This window comes from Rutidosis leptorrhynchoides, chromosome 11 (genome assembly GCF_046630445.1).
Source record: "Rutidosis leptorrhynchoides isolate AG116_Rl617_1_P2 chromosome 11, CSIRO_AGI_Rlap_v1, whole genome shotgun sequence".
In the NCBI taxonomy this organism is placed as follows: Eukaryota; Viridiplantae; Streptophyta; class Magnoliopsida; order Asterales; family Asteraceae; genus Rutidosis; species Rutidosis leptorrhynchoides.
The window spans coordinates 171748049-171763431 of NC_092343.1; the positions used below are offsets into that span (position 1 = coordinate 171748049).

Below are 15383 nucleotides of genomic sequence, written 5' to 3' on the forward strand. Positions count from 1 at the left end.
AATCTATATTCAACCAACTGTTATTCCGCCAAGAACAGTTGTAATTCTTTGTGATTCATATCAATAAAGAATAACCGTTAAAAATTAGCTTTGACTCTTATTTAAATTGCATATTTGAATACTAACTGTGATAACACTTAAGTTAATTAAAAAGAATTGTATTCACCCCTTTACAATACTCATGTTGTTAATCAAGGGACCAACAGTATGAATTCATCTCCAGTAGTTGTAACTGATTACGAACTGATTGAATTATGTCGGTCTTTTTACCTTGTATTGGTAATCCTAATTGATATTTTTGGGTTTGGTATGAGAAAATCATGAGCTGTGGTGTCCTTTATGTGTGTGTGTGATTGCTAGTAAGGGTGTTTTAGAACTTAGTTGTCAAAAAGAATAAGAGATACAATTATTAAGTAATCAAGAATATTGATGGTTGAGATTTAAAGAATAATTTGTATCTAAAGGTTATCACTTCATCATGTCAACTATTTAGAGGGATGATTTTGTAAATCGGCTTTCTTGTTATATAGCATAAGAATAAGAATATAGTTATCACTGAGTCTTTGGCAGAGTGGTACTAACTCCATGTGATGCGGGCCCGTATTCACCTTGTTTTGAAGTGGTGCAGGTTCGAATCCTTTGAGGAGTTTTTTCTCTAGAATCCTATATGAAATTGAAGTATATGCCGAAGCCATTACAGTCACCATTAGGTTTGATCCAAAATACACGGGCTTAAAAAAATAAGTAACTTTAACCACAAAGCTACAACTTCTATTACGGAGTAAGAGTGTGCACCATTTAGTTTCAAACCGAATAAACTGAATATCGAATCGAATCCAAACAAAAAAAATCGATTTTCTTAAACGGTTTTTGGATCGATTGAAGCCGAAACCGAATTCGTAATTCGATTTTCGGTTTGGTTTTCGGTTTGGTTTTCGGTTTTGAAAATTTTAAATTCGGTTAACCGAAAACTGAATAAAAAACCGAATTCAAATTAATAACATATTAAAACATATTTATATAAATATATAATATTTATATTTATATTATATTTGATGTATTATTTTAATTTTATTAAACAATAAACATGTTGATGCATATATGAGTGAAAGGGTTGTTGGATTGGTCATTGACTTTGAATCCATGAAGCAAATTATGTTGTTGGGCCAACAGAGCATATTGGGTCGATCATTTAATCTTGAGTGTTGCAAAAGAGTAGGCGTGGGAACAAGCAAAAATAAACAGAATCATGATTGGAATCTTGATAAACCTTATCTCTTAGCTTGAATTTAAATTTGTCCTTATCTATTTGGTTTTCTATCTGTACGTATGCATATATATAGAGTAGGATTTTAGTTGTTAGAGATTAGTTTTTGAGTTATTATTTTTAACGTGGAATAAGAAAATAGCTACGGTTTTTTTTTTTTTTTGTGTATTACATATACACGAGTTATTCAAATTAATTGTTAATTCTGTTTGGCCACAATTCACGCATTATACACCCCTTTTCCAGTTCCTAACGGCCCATGGGAGGATGTTAGCCTTGATTTCGTACTCGGGCTGCCTAAAACGACTCGCCAAAAAGATTCGGTCATGGTGGTAGTCGACCGTTTTTCCAAAATGGCTCATTTCATTCCTTGCGCGAAGACGTACGATGCTAGCCAAGTTGCTCGGCTATATTTTGTGGAAATAGTCAGGTTACACGGCGTCCCAAAAACCATAACTTATGATCGGGATGTTAAGTTTGATAGCCATTTTTTGCGTACTTTGTGGTCACGTGTTGGTTCTAAGCTCCAATTTAGTAGCTCACATCACCCGCAAACGGATGGGCAAACGGAGGTCGTCAATCGGAGTCTTGGTAATCTCTTAAGAAGCTTGGTTGGAGAACACCCGAAACAATGGGATTTGGTATTATCTCAGGCTGAATTCGCGTTTAATCGATCGGTTAATAGGACAACCGGGAAGAGTCCTTTTGAAATCATTTATGGTGTAAATCCGCTTACTCCTTTGGACATGTTACCGAGGCCTATTGATGCGCAAGAAGACGATGCTGCTATTGATCGAGTGGACTACATTAAGTCACTGCACCGCCGTGTGCGGGATAGAATCACCCAACAGAATCAAGTATATCAGCGTCGAGCAAACAAGCATCGCAAAAGGTCGTTTATGCAGTTGGTGACTTAGTTTGGATCCATTTACGGAAAGAAAGGTTTCTGGCTGGTAGGTTTGGTAAATTGAAGCCTAGAGCAGATGGCCCTTTTCGCATTTTGGAACGCATCAACGACAACGCTTACAAGGTGGAACTCCCGGGTCATTATAACGTGTCTGCCACTTTTAATGTTGCAGATTTATCTCCTTATCAGGATGACGATGATGTAGCCTCGAGGACGAGTCTCTCCGAAAGAGGGGAGAATGATGTAGACTCGGATGATATTGCAGGTGGGCTGGGAGTTGGTGACAGATTTGGATTGGGCCCAGCAGGCCCAATTACGCTAGCAGCCTTCATTCATGATGGTGACTTTGGGCTCAAGAAAAAGGCACCTCGTGGATGTGGATAAGCTGGAGTTCATGAACGAGTCCTTTCTTTTGTGTTTATCTTGTTTTTGAATTCCCACTGTTTAAGGAATTCCGATCATTATTTAAGTTCAGTTTGTTATTTGGAAAACTCAGTTTTTGAATTTAATTATCGTCAATAAAGAGAAGCCGTGAGCTTTTTCTATTTATCAATTTGTGTTTCAATCGTAATCATCTTTGGCCACGAAAGGGGACATCACATGTTATATACCATGTATATTTAAATTAATTCCGCGTTATTCCTAATTTATATGTAAGTAATTATGCTAGTTACAATAAAAAATTTATTTTTAGTGATTTTCGGTTTTAACCGAAACCAAACCAAAATCAAATTCAATTTTCGTTTCGGTTTTGGTTTTGATTTTGATATTTAAATATGGTTTCGTTTGGTTTTCGGTTTCGATTTTATAAGTTTTAAAACCGAAAAAATTAAACCGAATAAATTGAAAAACAAAAATCAAACCGATGAAAACGGAACCTACTACGGAGTAATTCTATCCAAACACCCCAACAAAAATTTCCATCCTGCCCAATCGTTTCTTGTCCCATGACTAAAACACCACCACCAAGATAACCCTTGTATCTTTCCCACTGAATTCATCAAAAAAGCTTCAAGCTTTTGAACCATTTCCTAAAACCCTAATCACCCCAAAAACCAAAATCAGTTCCAAATGTTAATCCACTCAACAATTTCCCAATCTCCACCACACCCACAACCCATTTCATTCATATCATCATCATCCTCATCCTCGTATTCACTCACAAATTCCATCAATTTCCTACGTGGGTTTTGCAATTCACCTATCAAGAAACACAAATTTACTTCCTTTATTGTCAAAAACTGTTCACCATCATCATCTTTTGTTACAAATGTTTACAGTTATGGTACAGTTGACTATGAAAAGAAGCCAGGAACAATAGTTACTTGGAAAGCTATTTATAAAAGGATTTCATTGATGGGTAGCCGTGAAAAAGGGTCTAGTAATGTGTTGAATCAGTGGGAAAATGAAGGCAAAAGTGTTACAAAATGGGAACTTTGTAGACTTGTTAAAGAATTGAGAAAATATGGTCGGTATAACCTTGCTCTTGAGGTATGTTATGATAAAACTTTTTAGTATCCTTAAGTAGCTTTCATTTGGATTTTGAAATTGGTTATTGGTTTGGTTATTTATGGTACTGTTGGAACTTGGGTTAATAGGAATTTAGTATTGTGAATATTGGATATGGGATTTCATGTGTCCCCAATTTTTCATGTTTGACTTGGGTTTTATTTGTAAAATTGATAATAAAGTACAACAACAACAACAACAAAACCCAATACCACATGAGTGGTGTATGGGGAGGTGAGATGTAGACAATCCTTCCCCTATCCGAGAATAAAAACAAGTCATTTCTCCACCCAGAGTGAAAGACTCTCAAAAGTAGAGAAAGTCATCCCTCTCTCTATTCGACGGATAAAGAGATTGCTTCCGAGAGGACCTCCGGCCTTTAAGTAGGAAAAAGTTTTTTAAAAAAAATAAAAAATAATAAAACAAAAATAAGTAGACGCCATGAAAATGGTAGAATCAAATTTCCATGGGTTTTAAATCCTGCCTGGAATTTAATTTAGGCTCTAAGAGTCAGTCAAGTCGCCAATAAATCGACGATTGCTGTCGACTCAATAGAGCCTACTAAAATTGATAATAAAGTATCCCTGCTTAATGAACTAAAGAAACACAGAAGTTGAGTTAGTAGTATTACATACTGACTATTGTAAACAATAAGTAGAACTAGAAGACTAGCACCTCATTTTAGCTGTATCTGTATCTGTATCATAATTCTTTAATTTAAGTTCGATCATTAAAAAGGTTCAAAGAAAACGTGTGGGCTGTTAATGAACTAAGCAAGTCAGTAGCTTTATTATTGAAATGTTATATGATCTAGTATTAAACAAAAATTAAATGATTTAAGATTTTTCATTAGTTGATAATCTGCAGTATATCATGTACATTTCCTTAGTGTTTATGACTTTCTTGCAGGTTTATGATTGGATGAATAAAAGAGCAGAGAAATTTATAATGTCCCCAAGTGATGCTGCTATTCAATTAGATCTAATATCCAAAGTAAGCGGCGTTACAGGTGCCGAAGATTACTTTAATAATCTACAAGATGATTTGATCGATAAACGTGTATACGGGGCTCTGTTGAATGCATACGTACACGCTAAAAAGAAAGAAAAGGCGGAGTCTTTATTAGCCAAAATGAAAGAAAAAGAATACGCTAACCACGCACTTCCATATAATGTGATGATGACTCTCTACATGAATCTTAACGATTATAAAAAAGTCGAGGCGTTAATTTCAGAAATGAAGCGAAACAACATAGCTTTAGATTTATATTCTTATAGTATATGGATAACGTCTCGTGGGTCTCAAGGATCTATTGAAAAGATTGAAGAAGCGTTTGAAAAAATGAAACTTGATGAGTCGGTTAAGCCTAATTGGACTACTTATAGTACCTTAGCGACGATTTATATTAAGCTTGGAGAGCTTAAAAAGGCCGAAGATTGTTTAAAAAAGATTGAAACCAAGATTACGGGTCGTTATCGAATTCCTTATCATTATCTTTTAAGTCATTACGGAAGCATAGGCAAAAATGAAGAAGTTCATCGGGTTTGGGAAACTTATAAAACGGTGTTTCAGTATATACCAAACATGGGTTACCATGCGGTAATTTCAGCTTTTGTTAGATTGGATGATATTGAAGAAGCTGAAAATCTTTATGATGAATGGCTTTCGGTTAAAACGACATATGATGCAAGAATTGGGAATCGTTTATTGGGTTGGTATGTTAGAAACGGGTATGAGGAAAAGGCCGAATCTTTTTTTAAGGAAATGGTTGAAACAGGGAAGGCAAATTCGAGTTCTTGGGAGATTATTGGTGAAGGTTTTATTATAAATAGACGAGTTTCTGAAGCGCTAGATTGTTTTGAAAAAGCACTTTCACATGAAGAATCGCGGTTTTGGAAACCAAAACCGACGAATGTTTCGTTGTTTTTCAAGGTTTGTGAGGAACAAAAGAACGAAAAAGGTAAGGAAACTATGTTCAGGATTTTGAAGGACACGGGTGTTCTTGAAGATGAGTTGTTTATGTCAAAGTTGACTTTTTATGAAAAGTCAACTGCTGAAAATGAACTGATAACCGTTCAATATGGTGATGATAGTGGTGATGATGAAGAAACGTTCCTAAATGAGCTGCAACCGGATCTGAAAGCGTAATTCTTGAAATGTACACAAGATTTCGCATACGTTTTTTGCTCTGTATTATGGTAAGTTTATTTTAAAGTAGTTTTTGGATGCTTTAGCTTACAAGAAATGTATCTGAAAATCTGAAATTTTGATTCATGGCCTAATTCTTGATTTGTGAATCTCACTTTCTGTTGCTGATAGTTGTACATGTTCAAAACCATTTAAATAAATGGTTGTATGATGCAATATATGATCAAATGTCAAGATTGTTGACCAGTTTATACTTTTGACTATTCTAGTATTCTTTGATTATAAGGTTGTACCTTATGCAAAAATGGTCACACTTATTTATGCTAACTACTCCATCATAGCTACTCCACTACAGCTGATTTTGTTTTGATAAAGTTGTATATATACACACCCCATGTATCTATATTATATGTAGCAGATAAGTGCAATTGAGAGCTTATTTTGGTTTGAAAATGAGTAGCTATCAGCATAACCAACCACCTCAAGGTATACTTGAGCAGCTTCTGAATTATTATTATATTTTTTAATATTAGATTCAGCTAACAGCCCTTAGACCTGTCGTTAACACGCTTTAAACAGTTGTAAATTCATGTAACAACCACCACTAAATATATAAATAACTGCTATGTACAACTGTTTAAAGCGCGTTAACGACACCTTAAGGTTGTCATAGCAAAATCCTTTTTTTTTTTTTTTTTTTTTTTTTTTTTCATATTTGTATTTTGGCAATTATGTGCTTGTTAATAATTTACGTACGTGATCATATTGCAACAGTTAATGATCACCCGTTAACTCATGTGGAGGGTGGTGGCGGGCCGGAAAAGGATTATGTCACAGTAACACCGCTACCGCCGCCACCAGCAACGGTTCATCCACCGTTGAAAGAAGGCTATGAATCAAACGATAATAATCCACCGCATGGAACTCAGTCTAGGGGTGATGGGTTCTGGAGGGGATGGTATGTTCTTTCTCTAATCTTTAAAGTGTTAAACTTTGACTGGTTAATTGTTTAAATGTTTAATTAATATGTACAAGAACAACAACAATATCCAATCCCCCGTTTGCGAGGTATGGGGGTTTAATTAATATGTGTTAGTATTATACACATAAGCTTATTTCGATTTAAAAAATATAGGTGAGCGGTTGGACATAGTTCTGAAAATGAATATCTCAAATTTAAGAATCAATTTGAATCATATTTAGGCATACTTGAGTAATATACACTCATCTTTTGATACTTAGGCTTCCTGATATAAAGTTATATACCTGGAAATCCTGTGGTATGAAGTTATGAACATTATAAGTTCAAACTAAGCTCTACCAACACAATAATTTTATGGATTTTGCCTACGACAACCCTTAGGTTTGTCGTTAACATGTTTTAAATTCATGTATCCGCCACCACAAAATTAATGAGTAACCGCTATCTACAACTGTGTAAAGTGCGTTAACGACCGTCGTTACCAAAATCCTAATTTTATTTTTGTAACATCAAACTGCAAAAAAGCACTTCTGTTGTTTCATTTTTTTAGCAACAAAATTTGACATAATAGGAAATCTTGTGATACATCTTGGTTTCTGCCAGTAAACATAACAATTCCTCTGTTAGTTATTCAAGTATTATTTAGTTTGTAAAAAAAACCCTCATGTTTTTAAGTTCAAGCTTTCATATGGTGGGTCCCAGTTTCAAAGGTACCGGATACCACTGAGCTATTGCTACATTAGTATATACATTTGTGTGCATTTAAAATTGTTACTGAAAGGAACTTTTATATTTGATGGCAGTTGTGCAGGCATGTGTTGCTGCTGTCTCTTGGATATATGCTTCTAATTACTTTAAAATGGGTGATGTTCATGTTTATCATATTGTTATATTTTCCTCTTCATATTAGTGTTGAATATACAAATAGTAACTTTATTATTGGTCTTTTGCATAAGAATTGGAAATTGAACGTGAGTTTGCTTGTAAATTATGATGCATCATTGTTTAATATCTTGTAAAAATCTTGGATTTCATACATGTACCCTCCTAACTTAAATATCCAGTTTCATTATATCCGTACATATTTTACAATTCCATATGTATATCTGTCACGAGATATAACCTAAATACGATGTGTACATTTGAGTAAAAAATACTCTCAGTTTTTAGGTTACATAAACAAGAAAAAAACTTTATTTGTTTATCCATTTTATCTGTATGTCTAATTTAGTGCAAAACTAGAAAAAGGAGCTCGCGCGATGCCGCGGGATCTTTGGGTTGCTTATTCATAGTTAACGGAGCGTATTATAGGTGTGTATATGTATTGAATGTAGTCCGATGTATTGAGCGTTTTTTTAAGTGTCCGTTTCGCGTATAGTTAGTCCCGTTGTGTTCGTAAGATTTTTTTGAGTTGAACGGTGGGCTCGGAAAAATTTAGCTCGCACCGAGCGAGAAGATATGACCCGCTAAAAATTCGGGTGGAATTTGTTTCTTTTATTTTAATAAAATTGTATATTTACATTTTTTACTCCTGAAAAAATGTAAATTTGAGGGGTCGTTATGTAAATTGAGGCAAAGGTGAGGGGCCGATTGAAGTGTAAACGTAAAGTCAAACTACAATAAAAAAAAAAAAAAAACAATCGAAACTACCAAATTGGTATCACTTAAATGTGAAATGATGAAAAGTTTGATTTAGAAACACGGGTAATAACACATCAACTGAAAGGTTATTTCGATACCGCAGATCTAGTCTCTCCGTAATAAAATTTATTCAAAAGTTTGAAATCAATATTTGCACAACTCTTTTTTGTAAGATGGATATTGTGGGTTTAGAATTAGAATCAATGGTTGCTTAAGCACGTTGTTTTCAATAAGGGTGATATATGTACACAACCAATTTTTACAAATACACAACCAAACATGCTTTACAGTGTTGTACAGTACAACACTGTAAAGTATGTTTAGTTGTGTATTTGTAAAAATTGGTTGTTTACATATCACTCTCCTTTTAATAATAAGCCAGTTAGAGCTCATGTGCCAGCATATAGCTGAGTTGGATTTATTGCATTTTTAACATTTAAAAAAGAATTTTATAAACAACTCTTAAAGATACCGTTAACATGTTATATGTAGCAATTAGAGTTGTAATCCTTTGAATCCAATAATTTGCTTGAAATTCAATGGATCAATCAGAGCGGGACTTGTGGTGCGACAATCACATGTGATTGAAAAAAAATTTTCAAAAAAAAATTTTCAAAATTTTTATTTTTTATTTTTTAAATAATTAAAAAAATTATTTTTTTTGAAAAAAAAATTTTAATTTTTTTTTTAAATTTATCATTTCAAATCCAATCACATATGATTGTAAAACCTAATCACATGTGATTATAAAACACAATCACATGTGATTCTCAATGTCAAATCCAATCACATGTGATTAAAAAAAACATTCAAATTCAAAAAAAAAAACTTGAACCGAAAACAGACTTTAATTGAGTGATTTGATCAAGTTTGTTAGCGTTTCGTGATCATATATTCAAAATTTCAGACTTTAATTCGGTGATTTGATCAAGTTTTGATAAAAAAAAACTCGGTGTTTAAAGGTTTTAGCACAAATTTACTGAAATTCGTCATTTTACTAAAAAATAAAAAATTCAATCACTTGTGATTAAATTTGACATGCAGAATCACATGTGATTGAGTTTTACAATAACATGTGATTGGCATTCAGAATCACATGTGATTTACTGCATGTCAAATCCAATCACATGTGATTGAAAAAAAATTCGAAAAAAATTAAAAAAAAAAATATTTTTTTAGAAAAAATATTTTTGAAATTTTTTTATTTTTTCAATCGCATTTGATTATCGCGCCACGTGTCGCACTTTGATTGATTCCTTGAATCTCAACATAAAAGTTGGTTTCATTTGAATATTCTTCAACGGCAACTTTCATATTTTTCAAAAATTGAATGCAATGTTGGCACCCGTGTTAGAAGATATTATAACTCACGACTCTTTTAAAACGTAGGTGTGACTGTGTAACACTAAATATCTCACCACATCGGTAATGTAAATAACCAAAAGGATGTTAGGTGGGACCAATACATTTTGATCCACATGGAATCACATGATTGGACTTGATGGCCATGATACCTTTTCACTCAAGTTTTCTACTTGTTTGAACGTGCTCACATAAATTCCACACATATGAATGTATATTTTGTAATGGTAAATTGGCCATTAGCAAACAGGAACATCAAAATCGTCCCAAAATTGGCAAAAGTTTTGCATAAAAGTACATTATCAAAGATATACAATGGTCATCAAATTATTATAATTATAAATAAGATCATATGGATAAGAAATGTATAAATCTAATCCATCATATAGTCCAGTGATTAATTAATATAAAATAATTAAGAGTAGTAATCAATATTAGCCACACTAATCAGTCTTTCCCTCCTAACAAACTTAAAAGTTCAAATTTCATTTTAAACATCAACCAAGGGGGCAAAACAGTCAATTCACACATACCTACCTCATGACATCCCTACAAGTCGTTATATACTCCAAAACAATCTTTATTTCCTCAACTTTTTTTTAAAACTTCCCTTGTTCATCAATGGCAGAATTAGAGTGCCCAAAAGTGATGAACAAACTATTAGCCTACCTCTCATCTCTCCTTCAACGTGTAGCCGAGTCTAACGATGACAACCCGCAATTCCATATGCAAAAGATCTCAGCTTTTCATGGTCTTACAAGACCAACTATCTCAATTCAAAGCTATTTGGAGAGAATTTTCAAGTATGCAAATTGTAGTCCTTCGTGTTATGTTGTTGCATATGTTTATCTTGAACGGTTTACTCAACAACAACCTACACTTCCTATTAATTCTTTTAATGTTCATCGGCTGCTGATTACAAGTGTTATGATTGCTGCCAAGTTTATGGATGACATGTAAGTTTTTTGTTGCATTATAGTGTAATTTGAGATTGTCTAGTTCATAATTTGCGCTTTGTTTGATCGAATTCCAATTCCAATGCATTTGGATTATCTTTTGAACTCATATTAATGTGTTTATGGATCATGTTATTGGTTCAAAAACTTAAGAACATAAAAACAAAAGAGAAAACAATTAACTTTACAACCCTGTTTTTATTATTAAATTTTGAGGAAAGTAATATACTTGAAACAAGTTTTTTCTATGTCTTGCTTAAAAGAGGTTGCATGATGTTTTGAAAATAATAGAGAATATTTTCTTGGATTGTATACACGAATGTTTCTAAAGCTTTATCATTGGGTTTATAGATTGATCTAGTTTTGGAATATAACATGGATCCATGGTCTTGACTAGTTATGGAAATTGTGAAACATTATTGTATTTTTAAAATGATTTTCAAATGACACCAGAATTACAAACTTCTGCCTGATTAACCCGTAGATATTTTTTTTTTCTTTTCAAAATGGGCTAACACATTTCTTCACATCATTCATCCAAATTGTGGTAATAAATATGCATCAAGTGGTTGTACAAAGTTCATTAGTGGTTGCAATTAGTTTATCTTGTTATCTTCCCTACCTCATAAATGCCAACTAGAAAGAATATTAGTACCACCCACCACATGATTAGTCATGAGTAGTATACCTTCAATTCATATCTTAATCCTCATTAATGACACTTAAACAAATCCTTAATGGCAACACATAATAAGTACAAATTAATTGGTTTTAGTATTATGGGTGAAAAGTATTACTCTCTTCATCCCAAATGTCTTATTGATCTTTAATATACAATTTTAGGTAAACATACAAATTTTCATCTCAATAGTCAAGTTTACTCTTTACTTTAGGTGTAAACTTTTTTTTGAAAAGGTATAAATAAGGGTAAAAATGTAAACTTGATTATCTTTTTTGAAAATGAATACTCGCTATGTGACAGACTAAAATGAAAATATAGACATTTATTTTTTGTACAATAGAAAGTATATCTAAAAGTAAAATCATCAAGATTTGTAGAGCATATATTGTAGTAACATATGCATATGAAACTGAAAATACTGATATTACAATACACATAAGAATTTATATAAACAACATGTGATATATATAAACTTAAAAATTAAATCAATATACTATATATAAGTTCCCAGGTACACCGGTTAGCTGCATTCATGTCCGCAGGTCGCGAGGCACGCATTGAACCCCAAGCCCAATTCCACGCATTGAAAGGGGGTAAAACATGTCATAAGATCTTGACATAGCTTATACGCATTCCACTTATAAGTTCTTTCCCACTCCTATGTGGGACAAGTTCCACTTCCTCCAAAATCCTTCCATTGTACACTAAACTAGTAACTTTGAGATGTGATATCTCATTCACCATTAAATCGTTTTGGACACGCTCTAGCTTGTTTTAAAGCCCTCACTATGGACAATAAAACCCATTAAATAGCCGTTCAAATATACCACTTAATTTTATATAGTATTAATTTGTGTCCAAACATTGGTGAAACAAACTTTTTCAACCAAAAATTTCCAACATATATGCTTAACAATTGTAACTTACATTGAGTGTGATATTAAAAATAGTGTTTACAAATGTTCCTTTTGTTTTAATTTGTGGCATTATATATGTAGGTACTATAATAATGCATACTATACTATGCAAAAGTAGGAGGAATCAGCACAACAGAAATTAACTTCCTTGAAGTGGATTTCTTATTTGGACTGGGGTTCCAATTAAATGTGAATCCTACCACATTTCACACTTATTGTTCATATCTCCAAAAGGAAATGTTCATGCTTCATCCACCACTAAGTTTAGAAGATTCATCATCCTCATAAAAATCAAGATCAACAAAACTTATTCAATATGAAGATGATCAACAACAACAAGAAGTGGTAGCTGTCTAATCAGTCTTTCTTTCCCTCTTTTATATCAAATTAAGATTAAGAAGCTTGAGTGTTAACTTTTAGGTAGATATGTAGATTATTTAGTATAGGTTTAACAAGTTAAACCTTGTATTAAGAGAGGTACATGTTGATTTAACACTTGTGCTTTTTGGGCTTGAAAATTGTTGTTATGAAGATTTAACCTTTGTTTTGTATATATGTTGTTGGAGTGCATGTGACTTGAATCAATTGGTGGGATGTACAGATGAGGTGCTTTTTGTTTACTTTACATTCTGGATATGGAAGGCAGATTTATGACTTAAAGATGGAGTAGATGTGTGGACCCATATGTGTCTTTATGGGTGTCATACATGTATGATCTAGTGTACTAAAAATACTAGATTTAAAAAAATGGTTGAATTTTCATTAATAAACTAGAGATTTAATATAAAAAAATAAAAGAAACCATCCAACCAGAGATCATATGTACGAGTCATATAATTAACATACATGAAGGTGTGCACTTGTCTTTTAAATGTTTACACCTTTATTGCACGTAAAATGTTATGTTATAGGTTGTTTGTTCTAATTGTTGATTTGCTAATAGAAAAAAAAGAAAAATGTGCGTTGTGTACTAATAATACTACTGTACGTTGTGTGCACATTAAAAAAGTGTATACAAATCATTACACTTAAGATATGCTTAATTGTAATGGTATATTCATAAAAAGTTTTTAAGTTTAAACATGACTAAAAATAAATTTTATGCAGTTAATAACTCGGATATACAGCATATATAAATCCTATTTAAAAAAATTAGTTTCTCCGATTAAGCTGCTTGAGATAATATAGTGTACGACAAATTCTTTCTATTGACGGATGTACAAATGCTTGGAATGAGTTGACACTCATTAATTTTATTTCTATAAAGGTTTGATGTTTTTTTTCGAGATTTAAGGTAAACTTATGAATTGGAGACGGAATACTCTGGCTCCTAGAGTTTATTAGTGTTACTGTAACTTTTTTTTTTATGCATTTTGTGCATATTTATAATTTATAATTAGTAGACCTTTTACTATTTCGTAGGTAACATCGTCAAAACGTGTCATCAAATTTGACTACCATTCTCTTTTTTATAAAAGAAGGTAAGCTTCATAGTTTTCCTTGACATGCACTCGCCCTAATGAATAAGGAAGAAAAAAATCACAAGCTTGTATCCGCACAATGACCTGCCAAAATTAAAATCGGGAGAGGCATTTGGGTTGGGTTACCCAGAAGTACAATAACAAAGAGAGACCTCATTTAATCACTTCAGCCCCCAAAGTGTATTGGGTAACTACTTGGGGAATTGGCTCAAATACACTTTTTTTAAAAGTTTTATTTCAAAATACACTTTTTTGTAAAAAAAATTTCTTTTTACACCATTGGGTAGACCAAAGTGTTGGTCGACCACCATATACCTTGGTCGACCACCTCATTTTTCAAGGTGGTCGACCAAGCTTCATTGAGGTCTCAGTCGACTACTGTGTATTCATGGTCGACTACCTCTCATATTTTCATGGTCGACTACCCTCACAAAAAATAATGCGGGCGACCCAAATGGTAGTCGACTACCCAAGCTTCATATTTTGGGTCGACTACCTCTCATAATAATAATAAAAAAGTCTTAAATGGTCGACTACCCAAGCTTCATATTATGGGTCAACTACCTCTCATAATAATAATAAAAAAGTCTTAAATGGGTAGTCGACCACCATTTGGGTCGCCCGCGTTATTTTTTGTGGGGTAGTCGACCATGAAAATATGAGAGGTAGTCGACCATGAATACACAGTAGTCGACCGAGACCTCAATGAAGCTTGATCGACCACCTTGAAAAATGAGGTGGTCGATCAAGGTATATGGTGGTCGACCAACACTTTGGTCTACCCAATGGTGTAAAAAGACAATTTTTTTATAAAAAGTGTATTTTGAAATAAAACTTAAAAAAAATTGTATTTGAGCCAATTTCCCTAACTATTTTACCCCAATAAACATGTTTAAATCCTGTTGTTGAAGATATTTTTTGTTGATTATAAATTGATAATAAAATGTAAAGGGACGAAATAAAATATAAAAAGATTCTAAAAGTTGGTCCAATTGGTTAGGTAGGGTATAGATGCATAAAGTTGAGAAAGGGGACACTGTGTAACATCCAATCTGAAAAGTGAAGATTGATGGATGTCATTTGAAAATCTATTTTTTTCATGCAATCTGAATTTACTAGAACAATTTTGTATAGTTGATACTACGGAAACTTGATTCGAGTGGTATGGAGGTGAGATCAAACTTTGAGTACTGTCAATTCATGTCCGATTCTCATTCAAACAGGGAGTTTTCAACCTTTGATGATACTGCCAACATCATTACGATTTGAAAAGGTCTCTGGGGGGTTTCCCATCCATCGATGGTATTGCTAACATTGTCGTGAATTGGGTTTCCTCCTAACGAGTTTGCAGGTGACAAATCAGAGCATAAGAAAAAAAAAATTTGTATAGTTGATGTTTATTTTATTTACCATAACACTAAATGGTGTAATGTTAGCCCATTTGATTGGCTGGTGTAATGTTAGCCCTGGTGTAATGTTAGCCCATTTGATTGGCTGGTGTAATGTTAGCCCACTGTAAGTTACTGTAGAT

At 33.1% G+C, this 15383-nt stretch overlaps 2 protein-coding genes and 1 pseudogene across 2 annotated transcripts; all 3 read left to right on the plus strand.

Moving 5' to 3' along the window:
• The first annotated feature begins 3093 nt into the window (after positions 1–3093).
• On the plus strand, positions 3094–6235 carry LOC139876322 (pentatricopeptide repeat-containing protein At1g02150-like). The gene is made up of 2 exons (XM_071863627.1): positions 3094–3665; positions 4593–6235. The coding sequence occupies exons 1-2, from the start codon at positions 3246–3248 to the stop codon at positions 5829–5831; spliced, it is 1659 nt and encodes a 552-aa protein (XP_071719728.1). The 5' UTR covers positions 3094–3245; the 3' UTR covers positions 5832–6235.
• LOC139876323 (protein CYSTEINE-RICH TRANSMEMBRANE MODULE 9-like) lies at positions 5747–7855 on the plus strand. The gene is made up of 4 exons (XM_071863628.1): positions 5747–5881; positions 6250–6317; positions 6606–6789; positions 7617–7855. Exons 2-4 carry the CDS (start codon positions 6284–6286, stop codon positions 7660–7662), a joined length of 264 nt encoding a protein of 87 aa, XP_071719729.1. The 5' UTR covers positions 5747–5881; positions 6250–6283; the 3' UTR covers positions 7663–7855.
• Positions 7856–10437: 2582 nt separating this feature from the next.
• LOC139875244 (cyclin-U4-1-like) lies at positions 10438–12728 on the plus strand (annotated as a pseudogene).
• Positions 12729–15383: the final 2655 nt, after the last annotated feature.

Excerpts from the sequence above, each read along its gene's own strand:
- LOC139876322 (XM_071863627.1), top strand. The coding sequence starts at position 3,246 with ATGTTAATCCACTCAACAATTTCCCAATCTCCACCACACCCACAACCC. Across the intron at positions 3,666-4,592 it reads GGTATAACCTTGCTCTTGAG|GTTTATGATTGGATGAATAA; the intron begins GTATGTTATGAT and ends ACTTTCTTGCAG.
- LOC139876323 (XM_071863628.1), top strand. The coding sequence starts at position 6,284 with ATGAGTAGCTATCAGCATAACCAACCACCTCAAG. Across the intron at positions 6,318-6,605 it reads GCATAACCAACCACCTCAAG|TTAATGATCACCCGTTAACT; the intron begins GTATACTTGAGC and ends ATATTGCAACAG. Across the intron at positions 6,790-7,616 it reads GATGGGTTCTGGAGGGGATG|TTGTGCAGGCATGTGTTGCT; the intron begins GTATGTTCTTTC and ends ATTTGATGGCAG.